General features: G+C 48.7%; 1 protein-coding gene and 1 long non-coding RNA gene across 2 annotated transcripts; one reads left to right on the forward strand and one right to left on the reverse strand.

Annotated features, from left to right (window-relative positions):
* Positions 1-308: 308 nt before the first annotated feature.
* Scamp5 (secretory carrier membrane protein 5) lies at positions 309-23187 on the reverse strand. The gene is made up of 7 exons (XM_013112859.3): positions 23044-23187; positions 9781-9834; positions 8908-9036; positions 5953-6109; positions 4901-5002; positions 4381-4498; positions 309-2898 (listed from the first exon to the last, which is right to left on the reverse strand). Exons 2-7 carry the CDS (start codon positions 9785-9787, stop codon positions 2704-2706), a joined length of 708 nt encoding a protein of 235 aa, XP_012968313.1. The 5' UTR covers positions 9788-9834; positions 23044-23187; the 3' UTR covers positions 309-2703.
* Positions 22197-25673, forward strand: LOC121133411. The gene is made up of 2 exons (XR_005870237.1): positions 22197-22585; positions 22914-25673. It is a non-coding gene; the product is annotated as an uncharacterized LOC121133411 (long non-coding RNA).

The following is a 25673-nucleotide window of genomic DNA, read 5'->3' on the forward strand; positions in this document are numbered from 1 at the left end:
CCACCATGGGAGCTGAGGAAAGGCCTGTGTTCCGATCCTACCGTGGCCGGCAGTAAACCATCAGGACCCTTCACTCGCCGTTACAGACCACTTTATTTCTTCTTCTTAACTGGTAGCTGTGGCATTTACTTCATGGCCCTACTCAAGGCTGCTTTAGGGAAAGGATCACAGAGAAGCATATGGTTTTGGGCATCACAGAATTCCAGGCCACAGATCCACTCAACCCAGCGCTACGCCCCTGCCTCACATCCCACACCAAGGCTTCTTCATTAGGCCCCACATGAAGACAAGAAACACAGCAGAACAGGCAGGGTCAAATGATCCCTTTTATTATGGTTCATCCAGTTACCACAGATAGACACATTGGCTCAGGCAGGTCAACTGCCAGCTAGGGAAGAGTTTGTGTCTCTCAGAAACAAGGGGCAGTGGGCACCAGGAGAATGCAAAAGCAGGTCACTGGCTGGCAGCTGTCAGGAGGATCCCCAGAACCAACTGGGCCCTCCTCCCAAACCCCAAACTAAGCCATCTGTGCCCAGCCCCCTTTCTCATCCTGGTTCCCTCCTCGTGAAAGTGCATAGTTGCCTGGAGATGCAGCATTCCAGGGCCAGACACTGGTAACAGGCTTTCCCAAGGGCAGCGCCAGGCACGGCCAATAGGTCTGAGCCAGGAAAGAGGAAAGGGTAGGTAGGGCAGGAAACTGGAGGTAACATCCAACAGCTCGTGGATGCTGGGCTGGCAGCTGGATCATAGCCCTCCTGGAACTTCCAGAGGACCAAGAGAAAGGGGAAAAAGAAGTCTGGGGTCAGGAGGAGGGTAAACAAGGGAGGGCATAGCCCTGGGGTCTCTTTAGGGTACCAAGGCATGTGGCAACTGCTCTCCACAGGGAAAACAGTGGGGGAGAGAATCAGCTAAGCCTAAGGGGTCATTAGGAAGGGAACTTTCCAGAGATTCTTGGCTTCTCTTACAAGGAAGAAGCTAAAAATCGAAGCTCAAGGTGACCTGGAACCAGGTAGGTCCCAAGATAAACCAGCCTAGAATGGCCGGGTGGGGTCTGGCTCTCCAGTCTATCTAGCCCAGGTGAGTTTCTGTTGGAAGGAGGTGAGAAACAGGTAACTGCTCCTTGTCGAGGCCTACCCACCTCAGGCCTCACACACAACCAGATCCTCGACCAGGCAATGTCCACCCACTGCTTGGAAGAGACAGTCCTGGGGACTGAGATCAGTCATCAAGGAGAGGAGGGTTCTAACAGAGCTAAGAAAAGGCCAGGAACCAAGTCCTGTAGTTAGTTCTCAAGAGAATGGAAGAGGAGGGAGGGGCCAAGCCCACAAAACTAAAAACTAAAGGCAGAATCCTCCTTCCCTCCCTGTCAAACAGGAACCCTGCTCAGAACATTGTGCTTGGAGCTTCAACTGGGCCTGGGAGCATCCACACAGAAATCTGTCTTGTAGCCAAGGGCAAGTGGGACTGGAGAGGTAAGCTACCCTCTCAATGGGCTTCTCTTTGACTTCTCTTTTGATCCCTGGCTTCAGACCTGGCCCTCTAAGCTCTGTCCTTTCTGCCATACTCAAACAGAGCAGCTACTCCTCCCAGGATTCCAATGGTTACTCTGAGACACCTAGAAGCCCTTGTGGGCTGGGGCCAGCCACACCTCCCCCAGGGGCCAATAATAAGTTCCATGCCCCCTGTTCCAGCAGTGGCCATACAGCTAACAAGTCACAACCCAGCTCCACAGGAAATGCAGAGTGGCTAAAGGAGGATCAGGGGAGAAAGGGGAGGGAAGTCAGAGAGGGAAAAGAGGCAGCCTGCCTCTTCTAGCCAGGCTTTCAGAACCAAGGAGGAAGGCCTGCATTTCCATTCCCTGGGAGTCAAGTACCAAACAGGCTCTCCATCTCCAAGCGGTGTGCCCCTTCCACATCAGGCCTGGCTCATCTCCCATGTCAGCTTCCCTGAACTGGGGAGCAGATCAGAATTGGGGATCTGGGCAGTCTTGGAAGCAGACATAACTGGGACACTCAGCCTTAGGAAGACAAAGAAAAGTTACATGGGGAGGAGAAAGATCCTGGAAGAGTCAGCTAGGGAGGAGAGAACAAAGAGTCTAACAGAGAGGCAGAAACAAGAGGAGAAAAAGGTTGAGGGGAGCAAGGAAACATCCTCTCCATCCCACGCTCTAGAACCTACTTATCACCATGAATGCAAAATACTGTTGCTTCCCAATGGGACCAAAGGGGGATAGCTTCAGCTCATAACCCTGCACAGGGTGCCAGGCTCTCTGCTAGGCCTCCCCCTGCCCCACAAGGAGTCCCTGGGTCAGGGTCAGAGGGGGCAACCTGGTGGACAGGGTGGAGGGGAGCTGGTTTAGTTCTAAACATACATCTAGCACCACAACAAGAGATCTCCACTGCACATTATTTCACAAGGGGACGTGAACTCAGCTACCAATGCACAGGACCACTCCTTGTGCAGCCCACAGCTCTCGGAGTGTCAAGAGCAGGACCCAAAAGGTGGGGGCAGGGGATAGACATATACATATATACACACACACACACACACACACATATATATATATATAACTCTGATTCTTTGTACAAAGTTGGGGAGGAGGAAAGGGAAGGGGGAACCCTGCTTGGTCACCACACAGACGATGTGGCTTGAGCCCCCTGTCCCACTGGCCCCCAGCCCTGCCTCCTGGTAGGCTTGGCTGGCTCACATCTCATTAGAGTATGTGTAGTTGGGGGTGGCAGAGTACTGAGTCTGCGGCTGGTTCATGGCACCCTGTGCAGCCCCCATGGCTGCATTCTGGGCTGCCTGCTGCACATGTGGGTTCTTCCACGCTCCAGTGGTCCATTCCTCTTGAGCTTTGCTGAAGCTGCCCCCACTGCCCCGGTAGAACTTGTGAACCTGTAGGAACAAAAACATAAGGAAGGGTTAGTCAAAGAGGAAAGCAAACACGGTGTTACTGCATGCCTGCAATCCCCGAAGAGGCAGGAGAATCATGATTCATGAGGCTGTCTAAAAAACCAAAAACAAAAAGCCAGGACAGTGGCACACGCCTGTAACCCAAGCAAGTCCTTGGGAGACAGTGTGGGATGATCAGGAGTCCATGGTTTTCTTCAATACATCTTGAGTTTGGGGCCAGCCTGGATTTCATAAGTCCCTATCTCAAAAAACAAATAAATAATTAAAGCCGAGGGTGGTGGCACAAACCTTTAATCCCAACGCCTAGGAGGAAGAGACAGGCAGATCTCTGAGTCTGAGACCATCCTGATCTACAAAGTAAGTTCCAGGTCAGCCAGGGCTACAAAGAAATCCTGTCTTAAAAAGTCAAAAAGAAATAATTTTTTAAATGGAGTAGGCAGCCATTCAGGAAACAGATGGGATCCTTCTGTGAAAAAAATCAGTCCCCAGAGTATAAGTAAGTCAAAAGACTTCTGGGCCCTCCTTTTAAAAAAAAGTGTGTGTGTGTGTGTGTGTGTGTGTGTGTGTGTGTGTGTGTGTGTGTGTGTGTGTGTGTTCATGTGACTTCAGGTGTCAGAGGATAAGAGGTGTCAGCTCTTGCCTTCCACCTAGCTTGAGACAAGGTTTCTTGTGGTCCTGCCACTGTATGCATCAGGCTAGCTGGCCCACAAGGTCTCCTGTCTCCATTTCCCACCTTGCCATAGGAGCACTGGGATTACAGATGCTTATAGTGCCTAGTTTACATGGGTTCCTGGTATTCACACTCAGATCCTCACACTGATACAGCAAGCGTGTTTTTACCCAGTGAGGTATCTCCCCAGAACCCCACTTGTGCGTGTTGTATGCAAAGCAGGAAGGGGTGCACTTGCCTGTGCATGACATGTAGAGGTCAGAGGTCAACTTCAGCTACCTTCTTCCACTGTTCTCCACCTCATGTTTGGAGGATGCCCCTCTCTCCAAATCTGACGCTTGCCACTTCAGCTAGACTGGCTGGCTGGCCTCTAGGCCCGGAATCTGCTATTTCTGCTCCCAGCTCTAGGGTTGCAGCCATCTGCCACCATGTCAGGCTGTGGGTTCTGGGGAATCTAAACTCGGGTCCTCTTGCTTACGCTGCCAGCACTTTACCCACCAGATCCCCAACCTCCTGGATCCTCTTTTTTCTTTTCTTTCTTTTTTTGTTTTGTTTTGTTGGTATTTTGTTTTTGTTTTTTGTTCTTTCAAGACAGGGATTTTCTGTGTAACAGCTCTGGCTGTCCTGGAACTCGCTTTATAGACCAGACTGGCCTCGAAGTCAAGGAGATCCTCCAGCCTCTGTCGCCGCCACCACCCAGTACCTGAATCCTCTTATAACTTGAATGAAGGGTAGTTTCAAATCACAGAACCCTCCCAAAGCCACCCCCTCACCCTGGAGGTTTTTACACATACCATGCTAAGGGCGATGAAGGAAAAGACGGCCACAACTGTAAACATGACCGTGGGAATGAGCATCACCACCGCTGAGCCAATGTTTGTGCTGAAGAAGGAGATGGTGGCGATCCAGCCACTGTAGGAAGAAGCCAGTTGTGGAACTATGTATGTAGGGAAAGGGGACCCAGGAACCACCCCCTTTGATGTCGCATCACCACAGGGAGGACTACACCACTAGCCACAGAGGGACCATATTTCTGATACCCTTTAGCCTGTGCTCCCAGAGATCATGAGCCAGAAGGCTTTTCCTCCCCAACTTTCACACAAAGTCTGGCTCTCCTTGGCCACCCACACACCCCTTCCCAGTCCTCCTTCCCCTCTAAACCTATGGTGAACACTACTCTACTACCCCCAAACCCCATATTCTACCCATAACAAGCCACTTGGTGTCTGTAAAAGCAAATCATCTTAGTACAAAGGTAAGCAAACAACCCAAATGTTACTCCTCCTAGCCCCAGATCATCCCTTTGCCTCTTACCAGACACCCCAGCCTGGAATTCCCACAGCCTGGATGATGCTGATGACCAGCTGGGCCATGAAGGTGAAGAAGAAGGCCATGAAGCTGAAGGAGCTGTCTGTCCTGTGGCAGAGAAGATGGAATGTCAGCTGGGCAGGAGCACTGGTCTTCCCTGAACTTATGAACCCAAAGCTCCTTGGGGCATAAATAACAAGGGTATTTAAAGGCTTTAACTGAGAGTCCAAATAGGATGGCCCTCATCCATAGATCTTTTAGGGTTTTGGGGAGTTATGCCTGTGTATAAGAAAGGTATGTTCTCATGAAAGGACCACCCATGACACATGGATCAATGATCCTATTGGCATAGAGACAGACGGTTCCACTGTGGGAAAAATAAACAGCTCCATCATCAAGGGACTGAAACAGGGACGGATGGCTCTATAGACATAGAAAATCTCAGTTGTACTAATATAGATACGTTATTGGCACCACAACAGTAGCTAATTGGCACATAATGGTTAGTCCTATTGACAAAGAGATTTAAGGCTCCACTGGAACTGAAGTGTATATTCTGCTGGCATCAAGACAGCCTTGTTGCTATGTGTAGCCTTAATGGTACAAAGATTGAAAATCCCAGTTGACACTAGGTAGACACTCACTGGCACCAAGACAGTTAGCCCCATCAATACATAGATAGGTATTCCCTTTGGCACAGAATTGGATGACATCATTGGACATGAATAGTGTCAGTGGTTCTTGGATGGCTGGTTCCAGTGACACATGAATAAAGGGTCTTCTTGGTACCAAATCAGTCATTCCCCACTGGTACATGGATAGGCAGCTCCACCAAGACAGCCCCATGGGCAAAGTTTGACAAGCACGATAGACTGGAAGGAAGGAAATAAGAAGGGTCCCACTCCCAACCCTTCCAACCCAGCCTGGAATTCCCAGGAAGCCCACGCCCCACCTGACAGTCCAGTCAAAGGTGAACAAGGAAAACAGCAGGCAGAGTTTGGAAGGCAGCAGACAGAGGGAAGTAGGGGTAGCAGCTGGGGTCAGCACCAACCACTTACTTGAAGGCCTTGTAAATGGGCCGAAACCAGCAGACGTAGGAGCAAGGTGTGAAGAGGATGAGCCAGAGAAAGGCCAGGCCAAAGTTGGTGGCTCCCCCGCCTCCGATGAGCCACGCGAGACAGCCCACCAGGTTCACGGCCAGCGTGACGCTGTTCACTGCAGACCCAGGAGCACAGGCACGCACAGAGATAGACACCAGATACACAGAGACCAAAGTCCATACAGAGATGTGAGTATCCAGACATGGAGACACACACCCAGGATTCCATAAAGGCTCACAACCAAATACACAGCAACAACACAAACAAGCAGCAAGACATAGACATACACACACAGGTGCAAACACACAAAGATGACCCACAAGCCATACCAATGAACACACAAAGACACGTGCGCGCGCGCGTGCACACACACACACACACACACACACACACACAGAGGGAGTACAGACTGTAAGAAAGAAAGCTGGGAGCTTGGGTTCACCCTTCCCCAAATCCACCCCTAGGAATCTGAGAAATCCCAACAGCCAAGAGTCTCTAGAGCAAGAACCCAGAGTTTCTGCCCAGAAAGCCCCTGGAAGGATCTCAAAGCCTCAGGGTCCTGTCCTTGTAAGAAAGGCTTCCAGGTGGGGGTGGAGGTGGCTCAGTATTAGAATTGAGCTTAGCATGCAAAAGGCTGGGATTCATTGCCAAGACTAGAACTCAGTCCTTGGTCTTCCCAGGCCCACAGCAATCACCAATCACCAGCCCCTAGGCAAGAGATCCATTATATATTTTCTTACGAAGTAGGGACATGAAAGCAGGGAAGAAAAAGAAATTCTGGAAGCTTCTCTTCAAACCACTGGACCATGTGCCTGGTGCATCAAAGGGGGCAGACAGCGGAGGCTGGGAGTGCAGTCCTCATTTAGTCCTTTTTCAGACTATCACTGCTCTTCCTCCTCTAAGGTACCTTCCTCACCTGTCTCACTCTCCTCTGACCTGTGTGTCCTGTGCAGTCCCCAAATATAATTCCAGTCAAGCATCCAGACTAGATATCCCTCGGCGGTGAGACCCAGACCCCTCTCCCTCTTCTCCATCCCCCTAGAAGATCACAGGACTCATGAGATCACCGAGTCACAGCCAGCAGAGGTCTAAGGACTCTTCATTTTACAGATTAAAGACAGACATTGGCACTAACATACACCTAGATCTTATGACCCCAGGCATCTCCCTTCCTTGAACATCAAGCTGAGTCCCCCAAAGACCTGCTGAGTTAACCAAGGAAGGTGGGCTCAATCTTGGCTTCAAGCAGTTTAGATTCTACACTATCTCCTCAATCTCAAACCTTAGATACATTGTTTCCGGACCAAAGAACCTGACAGTCACCTAGTAAGGACTTAAGGAGGTATTTATAGCCCTTAAATCCAGCTTCTGGGCCAGATCTTCTCATAAGGCGGAGTTCCAGGAGCCTAGGGTCAGGCAGAATGCTCCCCTAAGCTGGACCTGGCCTGATAACTATGTCACCTGTGCAGCTACACCCATCTCAGCCCTCCCCCTCCCCCATAACAAACATGGATACTTCTTGTATATTTCAGGTGTTTCCTTCCATTCCAGTTCATTGCTTCAAAGTTTCCTAGAGCTGTTGTTCTTTCTGAGTGTTCTTTAAAAATGTGTTTGTGCCCCCCTCTGTCCCTGTCCCTGTCTCTGTCTCTGTCTCTCTGTCTCTGTCTCTGTCTCTCTCTCTCCCTCTCTTGTGTGTGTGGGGTATGATGTGTCTCTGTCTGAGCCTGTGTGTGTCTGTATGTGTGGTGTATGTGGTATGTATGATGTGTGTATAGTGTGTGGAGTGTGTATATGGTGTGTATCTGTGTATGTATATGGTGTGTGTGAGTGGTGTGTGTGGTGAATCTGTGTCTATGTTTGCCACAGTGCACAAAGACAACATAGTGCACAGAGGACAACCTCCAAGAGCCATTCTCTCCATCTACCCTACTAGTTTCTGCACTTTGTACTCCACACTCAATCAGGCCTTCCTAGCTCCCAGAGGCTTGTCTCCTGTCTGGGCCTCCCATCTCACCCTGTACTGGGACTACAGGTATATCCCACCACATCCAACTTCTTACACGGGTTCCAGGTATTGAACTCAGGTAATCAGGCTTGGGGCTAGCGAGTCCACTCCACATTCATGCACTGAGACACCACACTAGCCCAAAACAGTGTTCTTTCCTTCCTTCTTGACACAGCTGAGTGCAGGTCTGAGTCAGGGCAGTGTCACCTCTAACAGATGTCCTGCAGTCACCCCACTCCGCTCCACGCCTAAGCAGCGTCTTCTGACTACCCTGAGCCAAGTCAAGCCCGCACACCTCCTGATGGCACCACTCCACTAACCTGCCACAGAGCACCAGAAACAGGCCCCTCTGAATTCTCATCTTTAAACCCTTAGAACTCTGGGCCCCTAGACCATACAGCTACCTGGAACTGCAGCTCTCAGTGAGCCATGCCCTCTTTTAACAACAGAGAACCCACTGTTGGGGAACTAGAACAGACAAACTGGACTCCATGTCTCCTAACTCCCAGCTGAATGCTCTTCTCTTTGAGCAAAACATCAAGAAACATGAGGCTTTAAACGAAGGATTCTTCTCTAAATCCAGAGTCTTGGCAGTCACCACGGGCTCCCTGGAAAAGTACTCCAGTGGGTCAGGGTAGAGAAGCAAAAAGACAAATAACACTGCAAAAAGAAACCCTGCTCGGAGGCTCTGTGAACGAGAGAGAGCAAGGAGGGGAAGAAGAGAGGCCTGTCTGAAAGAAACTGGGGCCCAGCTGTGGAACCCACCAGTGGCAGTGAGCTTGCCGAGGACCAGGGGACCAGCAGGGGAAAGATTTCCCAGGCGATGCAGATGCTACAGTTGAAAAGCAGGATGTGCAAGCACCCCCACCCCCAAGGCCAGCACCTCCCGCTCACCCCAAAGTACTCACACATCCAGAGGTAGTAGAGGCGCTTGGTCAAGCTGAGATGCTGAGGAGGGATGTCTGCCTCAAAGTCTTGGTAGAAACATGGCTTCAGTGGGATGAATTTGGGCAATGGTGGGAAGTTGTTCACTTTTTCTGTGGGCGAGATACACTGCAAGCATCACCTCGGATGTCTCTCCTGGCCTCCCTTCTTGGTCCTATAGGTTCTATATGTGACCCCACCCCCAAGCCAGGCTGCCTTTATCTCCTATATACTCCTGGCCCTATGCCCTGGCTGCTTTGCTATCCCCACCCAACTGTCTCTATTTCCTGAATCTCCAAGATTTGATCCCAAAGTGATCAAAGATGCTAAAACAGCATCTCTCAAAGAAACACAAAAATCACAAAAGCTGCCTTCAGGGTGAGGTGCTCTCCACAATAGAGAGCAAGTTCTATGGCATGGGTGAGGGTCTGCTGATGTAGGTCTTGGCCTCCACTCCACCATTAGTCATTCAATTCACTGGCCCTCTCCAGACCTCAGTTGCCCAGGAGTGGAATCTGGGCTACATGGTCCTTAAAGTTCCCTTCAGCTTTGGCACCGTGTACCTCTCGGCCTTTAGAAACGGGAGGAAAACGTCTGAGTACAGTGGTGACACCAGGGACATGGACAGGCCATCCATGTTGCTACTCTGTCAGCTCAACTCAGGTCCCCAGGCTCAAAATCTGACATAGGACTAGATGGTGCTATAAAGTCCTCAGGTACTCAAGCCACAATGGGGGTGGGGTGGGGTGAGAAACCAGGAGACAAGAGTGCATACAGAAAGAGCAAGACTTCTGACAAGGGCCAGCTACTTCATGCTTTTTTCCATGTCTACCCCGACGTGGCCCATTTCTCCTTACCCGCCATGATGGACCAGCCAGGCCAGCAGTCTGCTCACACTTCCTTGTTCTGAACTGGAAGGAAAGAAAAACTAGATGAGAATGAGGATCAGAACACTGTCTACTGCAGTTCCCCTTTACACTTGGGCTGTGCTTCACGCTTTCTAAGGCACGACAGACTCCTGTTCCCACTGTGGAATGAGCCCGAATGGAGCAGCTCTTCGCCTGGAGGAGTCAACACAGCATCATCCACACCCTTCTAGCTATTTCCACCATGCTAGCTAGTTTTGAATGTCAGCCTGCCACCCTCTATAGTCACCTGGGAAGACAGCGTCAATTGAGAAGTTGCCTAGATCAAGTTGGTCTACGGGCATGTCTGTGGGGGACTGTCTTGACTGTTAATTAATGTGGGAAGTCCCAGAACGTTGTTGGAGGCACCATTCCCAGGGCAGGTGATCCTGGACTATATAAGTGAAGAAAACTAGCTGAGTACAAACTAGTAAGCAAGAAGCATCTATGTGCTTCCTTCTCCCTGACTATGGATGGAATGTAACTGGCTGTTTAAGATCCTGCTTGACTTCCCCTCAGTGATGGACTATAACCTGGAACCATATGCATCACAAACTCTTCCCTCCCTTAAGTCACGTTTGGCCAGTGTGTTTTGTTTCATTGTTTTGTTTTGAGAAAAGGTCTGGTCTGGTGGAATCCCCTCTGTAGACTAGCCTGGTCTGCAACTCATAGAGATCCACCTGCCTCTGCCTCCTGGATACTGAGATTAGGGGTATGCACCACCAAACTCAGTTGAGCAGGGCATTTTAACAACAGAAATGAAACTAGAACCACCTTTTGCCTCAAGGTACAGTCTATCCACAGAAAACCCCACCCAGGGCTACTGAGATAACTCATCTGGGTAAAAGCTGCACACATCTGATAACTAGTTAGATCCCTGAGATCCACAATGGAAGAAGAGAACTGACTCCCAAAACTTGTCCTCTGACCACATGTAGCACGCACAATAATAAATAAGTAAACAAAAACAGAAAGAAAACTCACAGAAGATAGGAAAAGACATACCATTCTCTGACCCTCTTATGCTAAATTGGCCTTCCTCCTGCCATATGTTCACTTATTAGAACATCATTATCTGCCAGGAAAGACACTGAGCAAGGCAGATATGAACCATGTCCTGCACATGAAGCCGTCACAGGCCCTGCAGTCAGTCACACAAGGGAAACAATCCTGCCAGGCTGGTATACACTTGCAGCCCTGGCACTCTGGAGTTTGGTGCAGGATAACCACAGGCTCAAAGCCAGCCTGGGCCACGAGAGTGAGTCTGGGATCCCTAAGGCTATTGTGAGGCAAGTTACAAGGGACCTGGAGGAGGATGTGTGGAATAGAAGGAAGCCATCAGGCAGACTCCCAGCCACTTAGACCACCGGGCAAATGATAATGGCCCACAACCAGCAGGGTGTGTGAGAAGAGGTACAGGGCTCAGGAAGACCAGCTGTGTCTTGGGCACGGTGGGAAGACTGCCAAGCAGGACTGCGTGCCAGCATTTGGAGCACACAGGGTCAGAAATCCAGCAGAAGTCTCGCTGGCACACACATTAAGGAAGAGCACAGGAGAGAGTCAGCTTGGGATACAGGAAGAGCACAGGAGAGAGTCAGCTTGGGATACAGGAAGAGCACAGGAGAGAGTCAGCTTGGGATACAGGAAGAGCACAGGAGAAAGTCAGCTTGGGGTATAGGAAGAGCACAGGAGAAAGTCAGCTTGGGGTACAGGAAGAGCACAGGAGAGAGTCAGCTTGGGGTACAGGAAGAGCACAGGAGAAAGTCAGCTTGGGATACAGGAAGAGCACAGGAGAGAGTCAGCTTGGGATACAGGAAGAGCACAGGAGAAAGTCAGCTTGGGATACAGGATGAGATGGGAAGAGATAACGGGACCTTGGATAAAGCTCAGTGGTGGATCACATGATTAGAAAGGTACAAGGCTTGGGCAGGCAAGATGGCTCAGTGGGTAAAGTGCCTGAGACCAAGCCTGCTGACCAGAGTTCAGTCCCTAAGCCCCACACAGTAGAAGGAGAATCGACTCCCACAGTTCGTTCTTTAAACTTCCACAAGTACTCCATGAGGTTAGCCTGCCTATGTGCCTGCACACACACTAAATAAATGTAAGAATTTTAAAAGGGGGCTTGGGAGATGGCTCAGTGGTTAAGAGCACTGGTTTCTCTTGCAGAAAACCCAGGTTTGGTTCCCAGCACAGACATCACAGCTCAATACAGTGTGTAACTCCAGTTCCCAGGGATTCAATGTCCTCCTCTAGCCTCCATAAGCACCAGGCAGGCACACGGCACACAGTACCCATACATACATGCAGGCGAATCATCTAGACCCATAAACTACAACTAAATCTTTCTTTAAAATAAATGATGAATAGAATGTGCAAAGCCCTGATCTAATCATCAGCACCTAAAAAAAACAAAGTGAGTATTGGGTGGGGGAGGCAAGGTCCCTTTCTTCTTTCTTTAAATGTGTAGTATTTTATGTGTCTAAAAGTTTCACCTGAATGTAAGTCTGTGCACCATGTGCGTGCAGTGCCAGAAGAGGGCGCTGAATCCCCTAGGACTGGGGTTATAGATGGTTGTGAGCTGCCATGTAGACACTGGGAATTACACCCAGGTCCTCTGGAAGAACAGTCAGCACTAACACCACTGAGTCACTGCAAAGTTCTTTTGATGAAGTAGAAGGAATAACAGAATTCTTAAAAATCACCAATCTGGGGCTAGAAATATCACTTGGTGGCTTTCTGCGCAAACACGAGAGACCTGAATTTGAATTCCCGGTATCTAAATAAAAAGCTGGATGTGACTACGTGCACCTGAAACCCATTGCTGATGGCATCAGACATCAGGGGATCACTGGGGTTGCCAGTCCGCCTAGCTGAGAACAGTGACCTCCAGGAAGAGATCTTGTCTCTAGGGAATAAGGTGATAGAGTAGGACACATGACATTCTCCTCTGGCCTCAGCATGAACTCACATGAGCATGCATGTGAGCATGTGGGCATGCACACACACACACACACACACACACACACACACACACACACACAGGTAAGGATACACACCAATATATCACACATACTACACAGAAAGCTCCTCCACTCTGCAACCCCTTACACAACAAGGGGAACAGGCAGGGATTACTTGGCTACCAAAACCACTGTGTGAAGGTTGCTGTGGAAAAGCAACAGTGTGAGTGTCACATTTCAGACTGCTATTGAATCTTGAGAGAGAAAAGATATTTCTAAATGAATCTGGTAGATCAAATGATCAAACTTAGCAAGCAATAACAGAAGAAAAAAGCAATGTGTACACAGGACACATACTCTTCTGTGTAATATTATTGCCAAAAAAAAGTTTAATTTGAAAGTAAGTATAAGCCAAGCATGGCTGAGCATGCCTGTAGTGCCAGCAATAGAGACAGAAGCAGTAGGATCAGGAGTTCAAGGCCAACCTGAACTACCAAAGGTCCTGTCTCACAAGGGGGGAAAGAGGGGCAGTGGTTATTAGAAAAGAAAAACAATTGTTCACAAAAAGATAGCTCCCTTAAGGGTCTACTTACATGAGATACTGAGTCAAATTCACAAAAATAGAAAAAAAAATTAAAGGAGGTAATAACCAATGGAGGAAGAAAAACCTAGAAGGGGGAGTCTTGGGGGGACTCTGGTGCAAGACGGTGATATGAGCCATGAACTCAGTAGGTGGAAAGCAGCAGGCGCAGGCAGGCGTGGGCACTGGAATACCTCAGGAGAAGGCCACATGCTCCCCCGATACTGTAGGACAAGTTGCAATGAGAGGGAGGAGGCAAGAACAGAGCACGCAGTTAATGGGCAATTGCAACACAACCTAAGTGCTCTGTGACAGCACACACGGGAAGCTGGGGGAAACAACACCTCGCTGGTACCTGCCAGTGATGCCAACAAGGGCTCCACAGAGGAAGCAAGCTCAGATCTGAATATGCAAAGGTCAAACAGGCGTTAGCTGGGCAAAAGGAGTAAGGGAAACAGAAGAGGCCAAAAGAGCAACACGTCCCTATCCAAGGACTACAGAGGCAGACTGAGCAGAAAGCCTGACGTGGAAGGAGGAAAGGAAAGGCAAAAGGGTTGCAAGGGCTGGAGAGAGGGCTCAGTGGAGCACTTACTGTGTTGAAGAGGACCCAAGTTCCGTTCCCAGGCAGCTCACAAACATCTGGAACTCCAGCTTCAGGAGATCCAACATCTTATTCTGGTCATTCTGGTCTCCTTGGACACATGTACCCTCATGCACGCATCCATACACAGACACACACATACACATAATTAAAATATTATTAAAGATAGGGAGAGGTGAAAAATAAATGGGCTTATCCCTTCCTTGAAGGCCATGGGCAGGATCTGGTTTTGCTCTTAAAACCATGGGACACAATGAAGGATTCTGTCCTAATAACAACATCAAAAACTCCTCAGTCTACTTTGGGGGGTTAGGTGGGTTGGTTGGTTGGTTGGTTGGTTGGTTGGTTGGTTGGTTGGTTGGTTTGACACAGGGCCTCACACTGTATCCAAGACTGGCCCAGAACTATGTATCCTAGGATAACCTAAATCTCATGACAATCTTGCCTCAATCTCATGTGTGATGAGATAACAGACATTCACCAACAGGCCCAACTCGGACATTGTTTTATATATATGCCAAAAAACCTGTAATTTTCATCATAATAAATAAATAACGCTTTGAGGGCTGGGGAGATGACTCAGTGGACAAAGCATTAGCTGTACAAGCCTGCAGACCCAAGTTCAATTCCTGGACCCCTTACAGCCAGATGTGATGGCTCACACTTGTGATCCCCTTAGAGCAATTGGGGAATAGAGACGGAGGAATCTCTAGAAAGCTTGAAGCCCAGCTGGTCCAAAGTAGGCAGAGCAGAAAAGCAGGAGAGACCCTGTCTCAAAAACAAGGTGGATGCCAGGTATGGTGAGGCAGAGGCAGGCAGATCTCTGTGAGTTCGAGGCCAGCCTGGTCTACAGAGTGAATTCCATGACAGCCAAGGCTACACAGAGAAACTCTGTCTCAAAAAACCAACACAAATAAATAAATATAAAGGAAAAAGCCTTCTGTGCTGGGGCTACAGCCCAGTATATGAAGCACTTACTCCAGAGCTTGAGGATCAGTTTAGACCTCTAGCGCCCATGTAAATACCAGGCAGAAGTGGTAGCTTACCTGCTCCCCAGCTCTCCCATAGCAGCGAAGGGGGCCCCCAGAGCAGGGTGGCCAGTGAGTGCAAGCAAAAGACCTCAATACATGGAGTGGAGAACAATCCAGGAAGGCATCTGATGCCAACCTCTGCCTCCAAATGCATACATGTGTGCTCCCACACAGGGGTACACAGATACACAAGCACATACATATACATGCCAGAAAGTTAATAATGATAACAACAACACTCTGAGCTGAGTATAGTGGTGCAGGCCTGTAACACCTGGACTTGGGAGACTCAGGCAAGAGAATTGTCATTATTTCCAGGCCAGTCTGGAATACATATTAAGATTCTGTCCTCCCAACCCTTCCAGAAAAGTAAAAATAAAAATATTGAAGCTAGAGAGATGACTTTGAGAATAAAGTATTTGCCACACAGACAAAAGGAAAAGAGTTTGGGTCCCCAGCACCCATGCAGAGCAGACTGGATGAGGGGGCATGCATACAATTCCCGAGCTAGGAGGCAGAGACAGGCTAACGACCCTGAAAAATCAGCAAGACCCTGCCTTAAGTAGAGAGGAAATGAGGAGAACACCTGATATCAACCTCTGACCTCCACACACATGCACACATGTGCATCCACATACGCGCACGCATACTCAAAAAGAAACCCTTCAAATTATACAGTAGGGGAGCAGTGCTCACCTATAACCCCGGTTCTTGGAAGTAGAAGCAGGAAGATGCAAGTGCAAGGTCTCTGGATATATCACTGTGTTTGAGGCCACACTGGGCTCTGGGAAACCCTGTCTTAAAAAACCAAAACGGAAAAGAGCAGGACCAGAGAGATGGCTCAGAGGGTAAGGATGCTTGCCACCAAGCCTGATGATTTGAATTCAGTCCCCCAGAGCCACAAGGAGAGAACCAACCCTCTCAAGTTGTCTTCGAACCTCCACACACAAGCCAAGACATAAGCATACATACTCCCCCCAACACACAAATGAATAAATCTAACTTTTAGACATAGTCTTACTATACAGTCCTGACTAGCCTAGAATCACTATGTAGACTAAGCTAGTCTGGAACTTGCAGAAATCTGCCTATCTCTGCTTCCTAAGAATTAAAATTAAAAGCATATACCACCACACCGGGGTAAAAAAATGTTTTTAAGAATTTTATATGAGTACTATATTTACATTAGTCCCTCTTCCCCCATACCCCTTTATGTTTACAGCTTCTGGAATCTGGAGTTACATAGGGTTCTAAGCCTCCTTGTGTGGATTCCAGAAGTCTGGCACCTCCAGCCTCCAAAGGCATCTATGCTCACACACACACTCACACTCACACTCACACACACACACACACACACACACACACACACACACACACACGAAAATTGTAAGAAGCTCACACCTATAGTCCCAGCACTTTAGAGAGAGGCTGAGGCGGGTGGTGAGTTCAAGACCAGCTTGGACAACCGCAACTAAGAAGCAAGACACTGCCTGAAAAGACATTGAAGAGAGACAGAGAAAAAAGAGAAAGAACAAATAATGGAGAAGCTGGGCATGGTGGATATCTCTTTAATCTCAGCACTAGGGAGGCAGAGGCAAGTTGATCTCTGTGAGTTCAAAGACAGTTTGTCTACATAGGGAGTTCCAGGTCAGATGGGGATACATAGAGTACCTGTCTTGAAAACAAACAACAGCAATGGAGTAATGCGGAACCCAAGGATTTCAACCCAGCTTCTTCGGTCATTGAACATAGCCAAGTAAGCAAAAGACCCAAGATGCACCACTGTCCATAATGGACCTCACAGCCGATTCAACCCATACGTAAGCTCCCCTGCCACACTGAGATGATTCTCACTGGGGAGGAACAAAATGTCCCTAAGCCAGGAAAGGAAGCAAAAATGTCTCCCTGAAGAAACAAAACTTTATTGCATGCAAACAAATTCAATGTAAAATAAATACAAAAGTAAAATAAATATAAATCCTAACTTGGCTTCAAAAAGGAAGAGGAGGAAGGAAGGAAGGAAGGAAGGAAGGAAGGAAGGAAGGAAGGAAGGAAGGGGCTTGACATAATGGCTCAGTGGATAAAGGCACTTGTCCCCAAGCCTGACAGCCTTGGTAGAAGAAATGAACTGATTCCTAAAAGTTGTCCTCTGACTTCCATAAGTACATGATGTAGCACATACATGTACACACAATAAGTAAACGAATGAAAAGAACTTATTTCAAAGTGATTTATTTAATGCTTGGTGTTTTGCCTGCATGTATGCTTGTGTGCCATGTACATACAGTGTGTGAGGAGGTCAAAGTGAGTATCGGATCCCCCCTGGTGCAACAGTTACAGATGGCTGTAAGCCACCATGTGGGCACTGGGAACTGATTTGCTACGGGTATGCTGTATACCGCATGAATGTCTGGTACCTTCCACAGTCAGAAGGCAGCACTGGAACCCCTGGAACTGGAGTTACGGATGATGGTGAGCCATTGTGTGGATGCTGGGAACTGAACCGAGGTCCTCTGGAAGAACAGCCAGTGCTCTTAACTGCTAAGTCTCCTCTCCAGCCCCAAGAAAAATATTTTTAAAGAAGGAAAGGAAAACTTTCCTATTAATAAGTACAGATCTATCTTAAATCTTTTTAAAGACTAGGTCAACAACGGCCATGGCCATGGAGTAGTCAGGTGTGACATGGGCTGACCTAACAGTCAGAAGGTCACTGCTTCAAGGAAGCAATAGAGTAAAAGCCATGCTGCCAAGAAACTAGGAAAACATGAGTGAGGAGTAAGTCTAGCAGCTGAAGGCTGGTGGTTAAGAATACACCAACTGGCTCACAACCTACAACTCCAGCTCCAGGGGATTGACACCTCTGACCTCCACAGGCACCTGCACTCACGGGCACATACACATGCAGATATACACGCCTCCACATAATCAAAAATAAATCTTTTTTTTTTTTAACGTCCAGGCTTGATGGTGCGTGCCATTCACAGCAGCACTTGGGAGGAGAAAGCAGGAGGCCAGCCTGGGCTACAGAGCAAGATCCCATATCAAAATCAAACAAGATAAGGGCCGGGGCTGTACCTCTTTGTCTGTATGCACAAGGTTCAGAGTTCAATCTTCAACACCCTACAAAATGGGTGTGGTGGAACACACCTGTAATTCTAGCACTTGGGAGGTAGAGGCATGAGGATCAGTTCTAGGTCATTATCGGTCACACAGTGGGTTACAGGTCATCCTAGGCTACACGAGACCATCTCTATAACCCCCCATCACCTGCAGAAAAAGGAGACTAAATTTAGCCTGAGCTACAGTGTGAGACCCCATTTCAATAAATGAACAAAACTACAACAGATATGACACTGGGCTAGAAAGCTTTTTTCCAAGCCAAGAAACTTAACCACATTTACAAACCAGGAGGAAGATCGCAAAGGAAGCAGTAGAGAGGTTCGAGATGCTGTAGAGGAAGGAAATGAGTGATGTGCAGTGGTACTTCGGGAGACACAAAGGGTCAGTATCCACAGTACGGAGTACAAGGACATTCCTTACTAGAACTCCAGAGAAGTATGAGGGCGGTGGTGGCGCACGCCTTTAATCCCAACACTGGGGAGACAGAGGCAAGTGGATCTCTGTGAGTTCAAGGCCAGCCTGGTCTACAGAGTGAGTTCCAGGACAGCCAGAGCTACACAGAGAAACCCTGTCTTGAAAAATTCAAAAGATAGAGACAAAGAGGAAGGTGGAGAAAGAAGGAAGGAAGGGAAGGAGGGAAGGAAGGAAGGGATGAAAAGATGATGCAGATGTTAAGAACAATGCTGCTCTTCCAAAGGACCAGCACCCACAGGGCAGCTCACAACCACCTCTAAATCCAGTTTAGAAGATTTAAGACCCTCTTCCGGCCTCCTAAGGCACCAGGCATGTAAGTGGCACACAGATACATATGTAGACAAAATACTCATATACACAAATAAAATTTAAAAATTTCAAAGCTCTTATTCTAAAAAAAGAACACATGGACAGGGAGAGGGGCAGGAACACAGGTATGGCTCTGGCTCTCTAGGCACACCCCGGTCACCCTCTACCTGAAAAAAGGACTTTGAGACAACAATCAGGTTGGAATATTCCTCCCATGGCACAGAATGCAGAGCAGATGAGAACGAGGGAAGAGTTTCTAGGCTTTTTAGGTGACACAGAGTGACAACTAAGATAGGCTACGCTGCTGGAAGCAGTCAGACTGCCCTGGTCTGATGGTGTCTCCAGCAGTTTTCCTCATCCTGGGTGCAGAATCCAAACTGAGGTCTTCTGGGCAGGGCACGCAGACAAAACAGCCCAGTGATGGAGGGAATGGAGCCTGAGGACACAGAGCAGCACTGCTCATGCAATAGAGACGTTAGAAGACAGTAGGTCCCCTCTCTAGCCCTGACACCCACAGCAGGTAAGTCCCTGAGGTTGGGGAAGAAGTCAAAACTGCGCAAGTAACCCTATGCCAATGATAACAAGACTGAAGGAGGCGGAAGGAGGCACTACCTTCCCCAAACAGAATGGGATATGGAATGAGAGTCTGCTTCCACAATGAAGTCCTCCAGAAAAAAAAATGTGGAAAAACAAGCAGGAAGAGGAGGTTAAAAACTAAGTTATAGGAGCTCCCCTATTTCTGGCTCCAGCCTGACCCTTTTCACAGACCCCAAAGGAAGAGGAGGTTAAAAACTAAGTTATAGGAGCTCCCCTATTTCTGGCTCCAGCCTGACCCTTTTCACAGACCCCAAGTTGCTTCTCAAAGGTGAGCTCAGTGACAGAGAAGTCAAAAAGTCACATGGAAATGGCCCAAGGCAGAAGTCTGGTTTGCTGCTGAAGGTAAAGGCAGAGGTAATTTAGGGCCCAGAAGGGTTGCAGGAGGCTGAAATCACAGAAATGGAAGTCTACAGGGTTCTTTGTGCTTATGACAAGGCTACCTTCTTCTTGGGGGAATGGGTGGTATAGGAGATGGAAGAAATGGCTGGCTTTTGTAACCAAAGTTCTTACGTGGAGAAGCAGCAGCAGTGTGTTCCCCTTTGCAATTGGGACCATGTTAACGTTGCTCCTGAAAAATACAGGCTTAATAAAACATCTTACTATCAAATAAGATACCATATATAATCTGAAATTTTTTGTTTTTTTTTTTTAGCTTGTTTTGCTGGCTGGTCCGAAACTCACTATTAGGTCGAACTGGCCTTGAAATTCCAGCAATCCTACTTCAGCCTTCCAGCTGCTGAGATTACAGGTCCATACCATTACACCTGACTCAAATAACCTGGACTGTAGCTTATTCAAATCCTTACTGTGACTGGTTCTGCAGCAGGATAGATAGAAGGAAGTCAAACCTGGCTTCAGGTCCAGCCAGGGGCCTGAGATTACCTATTTCCAAGCCCTCTCAGCTTGCCAGCAAGAGTCCCTCATCTTCTGGCACAAAAACAGTCATTCTTCTACTCGACCACAGCCTACTGGCTAGGATGGAAGTTTCTCCTTCCTGGTCTGCCTCTACCCGAGCATCCTTATCTGTAGTCTATCTAATCCATCTGTAGTCCCAAAGCCCCAAAACTGTGAATCACCCTCAGCAAACAGCACTCTCCTGGCCGCACTGCCATGCTGATGATGATGCTGAAGTAGCCTCCTACAGATCCCTCACCTGGCACTGGAAGCCTTATGCTAATCAGCTACAAATACCCCCTCCTGATACACTGTTTCTCTACCACAGGCTGACCAGTTTCTATACACCCAACTTTACGCAGATTATCATGTCTAGCCACCTCTGTGGCTTCTCACACCTCCTCCGTGAAGCCTTCCTAGACATGCCTGCTCCGCAGCCCATTGCATAAGTTCTAAAGCAGTCACTGGATGCTTAGCTCACTCATCCAGTCTCTTCTTTATGCCTCACAGATGGAGGCTGTTTCTGATACAGCCTTGCTCTGTCGCCCAGGCTGACCTTAAATTCCCAGCAATCCTCCTGCCTCAGCCACCCAACTGCTGGGATTACAGGCATGTGCCATCGCCATCCTACGGAGTTCCATACAATCTGGAGGTTGAACCCAGATGGTAATTTGTTCCACCCCTTAGTATGAAGTTAGTGGAAACAGGTCCTGCAGCAGGGAAGATCAGGTCCATGGTGGAGTGAAGGTTTCAGATCAGGCACAGTCAACCCATATTTAGTACTCAAGACTTGGATGCCCTCCCAAAGTATAAGAGTGGGAGGATGAATGCCTTCCCCTAAACAGGCTAAGGCCAGCACTTCTGTTAACCCAGGCACATCACACTTCCTTCAGGAAACTGTCAGACTCAAGACTAACAGCAAGGCAGGAAGTGTAGCATGGAGAGGAAGTCTGGTGGGGAAGCAGCCAGATAGGCAGAGAGACGAAGGAAAAGGAGGTTCTTCTAAAACACACACACACACACACACACACACACACACACACACACACACACCATCTCCTCAAGAGAGGTCACTACTTAGTCCATTTTGTCCCTAGAGTAAGTGTTAGCAGAAAGATACAGAGAGGAGAATCAAATTGTTCAGCAGTGACCATTCTGAGAGGGGGCTACAGAAACAGCTACACTGGGGCTGGAGTGATGGCTCAGCTGTTAAGATCACTGGCTGCTCTTCCAGAGGACCCAAGTTCGATTTCCAGTACCCACAAGGCAGCTCACATCACAACTGTCCATAACTCTAGTCCCAGGAGATCCAAAGCTGTCTTCTGAAGACATCTCACACACACACACACACACACACACACACACACACACACACGCACGCACGTACACACACAGTGCACATACATGCAGGCAAAACACCCATGTATAAAATAAATACAATTTTTAAAAAACTTAAAAGAAAAAGAGTCACAAAGCCCAGGACTCCCAATACAGAGTTCCCCTCCACTAACACTCCATTTTCTGTGGCCCATTCAGCAATAGAGAGTTGGCTCCCAAATTCCCACACAGAACCTAAACTAGCAAAACCAAGCAAAATCTCTCTGCAAAATGTGCCCCTGCCAGAATCATCTCTCTTTCAAAGTCCTGATGCAGAAGACATATAATAGGTAAAGCACGGGTTGCAAATTTCTCTAGACCACCCCTCCCCCAGACACACCACAGACAGGCTGGGTGGAGCACCTGTGCTTGGTTCCCACCTCCGGACTTTGCCCATACCACCTCCCCAAGATGCCCTCTCTTGCCTCTGCCTCCGTCCAAACCCCACCTCCAGGCAGTATCCTACTGACAGCTCCTGGTTCTCCTCTTGTCTCCTGCCCAGGCCTTTGCTGATCTCCTCAAGCGGAAACATCACAGGTTTAAGAGCCTTCACAGCCAATTTTCAGTCCTAGCCTTACTTGACTCCCCCGGCCTCCAGATCAGAAGAACCCCAAAGCAAGGACAGAGATTGCTTCCTTCACTTCTCCCCTCCTTCCTCGTGACCGACTGATGACAACGTTTGGATGCACTACATTCAGCAACCTATCCCACTACCCAAAGCTCGGACAGTATCTGGGCCTTAGCCAGTGCACCCATCCCCCCCTCCGAAAATCAGGCTGCTCAGACCCGCGGTACAAAGGTCGGCCGCCCAGGGGTGAGTACAACTTGGTTCCACCTGCAGGCGCCTTTGGTGACACCACGATCACCAGATTCCAGTCGCCCCCCCATCCCTAGCTGCATGCGCCATCCCAAAAGGAGGAGACCGGTTTCCAGGGAATACCAGGTGGGACTGGGGGGTTGTGGTGTGGAGGGCCCAGGCTCAGACTCCAGCATCCAAGGTCTGACGTCACCCAAATCCCGGGCTCCCTATGCGGGGACAGAGGATGAGGAAACAGGGGCTGGGGAGGAAGGTTTAGGAGTGCCCAGGGAGCTCTTCACCTCCCCGAACAGGGAAGGTCACCTCGACCCCCCCACTTCTCCAGCACCTCGGCCTGCCTACTCAAAAGCAAAGGGACGCTTTAAAGGCAGAAAACTGGAGCCGCGGACGCTTCTCCAGCCCAGATTGCAGTTTCCCTGCAGAACCCTCCTTGGGTCTCCAGACCCAGGACTCACCAGCCCGGATCGCTCAGCTGCAGGAAGGAAGTCACGTTGCACCGCGCTGAGATGCTGTGCACCCGGCGAAGAGGCGCGGAGCCGGCGCGGCTCCCGGATTGGGGACGGGGAGCGTGCGCGCGCGTCCGAGGCGGGCCCTGCGCGCTCCCGCGCCGCTGTGCCTGCTGCAACCACTCTCGCGAGATTCCTACTCAGCTCCTAGGGCCAGTCCACTAGTGCTCGCGAGAAGAAAGACGCAGGCGTTGCCCCCGCCCCACCGCCCGCCCACCTCACCTTGCAGGAGCTGTCCAAGGTGCTAGATCATCTGCCACTTCTCGTTCAGGTTGTAGGTGGGCATCTTGGGGGACAAGAGCATAGTGAGTGCATAAAAAGGAGAGACCCAGAGGCGGGAGCCTGATACCAGCAATCAATGCCTCAGCTTCCAAATCTGTAAAGTGGGGAGAATCACCCTCCTTCCAATCTCAGGAGCCTCTGGGATGTACTTGGAAGGAGTAAGAAACAGCTTGATGAAGGGCTGAAGAGATGGTTCAGTGGTTTAAATGTCCTTGTGCTTTTGTGAAGAATTAGAGTTCTATTCCAAGCACCTATAGGGCGATTCCAAAACCCCAGTTCCAGGGGATCCAACAAGAATGCACGTGGTGCACACACATGGATGCAAGTAAAACATTCATACACATAAAATGTAATAAATATTTTTAAAAGAACCAGATAGCTTGATGAAATAAGAAATAGAGATAGGTGGTGTATACCTTTAATCCCAGCACTTGAGAGCCAGAGACAGGCCGACCCCTGTGAGTTTGAGGGAAGCATCATCAACATAGTGAGTTCCAGGATGTTTGGAGCTACATCGTAAGACCTTGTCTCAAAAGAAAAAGGGGGGGGGCAACAAGTATAGAAAGTTACCTAAAGAAATAGAAAGAAAGCAGGTGTGTTGATTCCCACCTACAATCCTAGCCTTTGCAAGACACAGGCAATGCAATCAATGAAGTTTAGAGTCAGTTTTACCTACACAGCAAGTTGCAGGCTACCGGGATACACAGTGAGATACTGTCTCAAAATAGATAAAATAATAGGAATAGAAAGATAGGGAATGGCTTTGAAGAAAGACTGAAAAAAAGAAAGATGATGGTAATATACAGATGTGAACAGCAAGAATGAGAAAAGACCAAGGTAAATGCTTAGGAGAGCAGGACTTGTGTGGCTAGGAGACTACTTGGAGACGGGGAGCTGGGAGTAGGAAGACAGGCGGTTATTGTGAGTGGTGTTTACATAGTAAACCCCTGTGGGTCCTCCACAGCCAAGGCCATTCCCCGTCAACCAATTGCTTCTGCCCCTCACCCACACCACCCTGGGACTGGAAGAGGCGTCAGTGGGGTGGGTGGAGGGGACACACTGCAAGGATTCTTTGCCCAGAATAAGGGCCCATTGTCTGGCTCTGGGCTGCCAGAGCCGGGGCCTCACTCCCACAGCTGGCATGAAAGGGGAGGGAGAAAAAGAAGAGCAGACAAGAGCAAGTGCAGAAGAGACAGATGGCTGATGGGGACTGAGCAGGAAGAATATGAGGTCAACCAGAAGGCAGAGTCCTGGGCTACAACTGGTTTCTCTTTTAGTTCTGTCCTCAGTCCACCCACATGGCCCCTTATTCTGTATAGCCCAAAGAATGTTCTATGATAGCCACGCCCGTGTGTGTGTGTGTGTGTGTGTGTGTGTGTGTGTGTGTGTGTTGTGTCTGCATTGCATCATATACATGCAGTAGCTGTAGAAGTCAGAAGAGGATGTGGGATCCCCTGGGACTGGAGATGGTTGTGATCTGACACTAGGGTGCTAGGAATTTGACCCTGGACCTCTGGAAGAGCAGCCAGTGCTCTTAACCACAGAGCCATCTCTCCAGTCCCTGTACTTTCAGTTCCAAATGAGTGAGTATATTAAGCAGGTAGCAAGCAAAAGTAAAAGAAGAAATGGCAAGCTTCAGAAGATAGGGAGTAAAACATCATGAGATCAGACGATGACAATATCTAGCAGAGACCTAGGGGAAAATGGCCATGCTACAGCTTGCCGCACTGACAGTGTTTCCATCAAAGAGCTTCTGACTTCCTGGTCACATTGTAGGCAGATTTGAACCACTGGACAAACAATGGTAAGGTACATGGGGAAGGCTTACCTTCCAGCTGTTCTCGGGATCACAATGTTTTAACTCTTGGACTGTTTTACTCTTCTCTCTCCCTGTCACAGAAGCAGGGGCCAGCCTGACCCAGATGAGAGTCTTTGGAAGACACTTTATATAATAATGCTTGGGTCAGAAATGCTGCAGGGGTGTCTACCTGCTTCCAGTTCCTCAATAAAGTTTAACAGCACATGACAGTGTATCAGTATGCTATATATTACATTGCTGCTGTTTATCTCTGTAATACAGCAAGTTTATGCAGGTTTTCAAAGCCATGGGGAAAACCAATGAACTTGTGATAAAAGGGAACCTGTAGAGATGATAAAACACTGCTCCCTCAGGAGAAATACCTAGAATCCACATGGAATTTGTAAGCAATAACTTGTGGCTCATGTGGGCCCTACAGAAAAAATGTTGGTGTTCAAATATAATAACTACACTAATAAATATTTATTAACTATGCAAA

Source organism: Mesocricetus auratus, unplaced genomic scaffold, assembly GCF_017639785.1.
Source record: "Mesocricetus auratus isolate SY011 unplaced genomic scaffold, BCM_Maur_2.0 Super-Scaffold_100022, whole genome shotgun sequence".
Taxonomy (NCBI): Eukaryota; Metazoa; Chordata; class Mammalia; order Rodentia; family Cricetidae; genus Mesocricetus; species Mesocricetus auratus.

What these genes read in the sequence shown, in the direction of transcription:
- Scamp5 (XM_013112859.3), bottom strand. An exon ending in CCCATTTACAAGGCCTTCAA is followed by an intron (nt 5,003 to 5,952) that starts GTAAGTGGTTGG and finishes TCTCTGCCACAG; the next exon opens with GACAGACAGCTCCTTCAGCT. An exon ending in ATTCCAGGCTGGGGTGTCTG is followed by an intron (nt 4,499 to 4,900) that starts GTAAGAGGCAAA and finishes TTCTTCCTACAG; the next exon opens with TGGCTGGATCGCCACCATCT.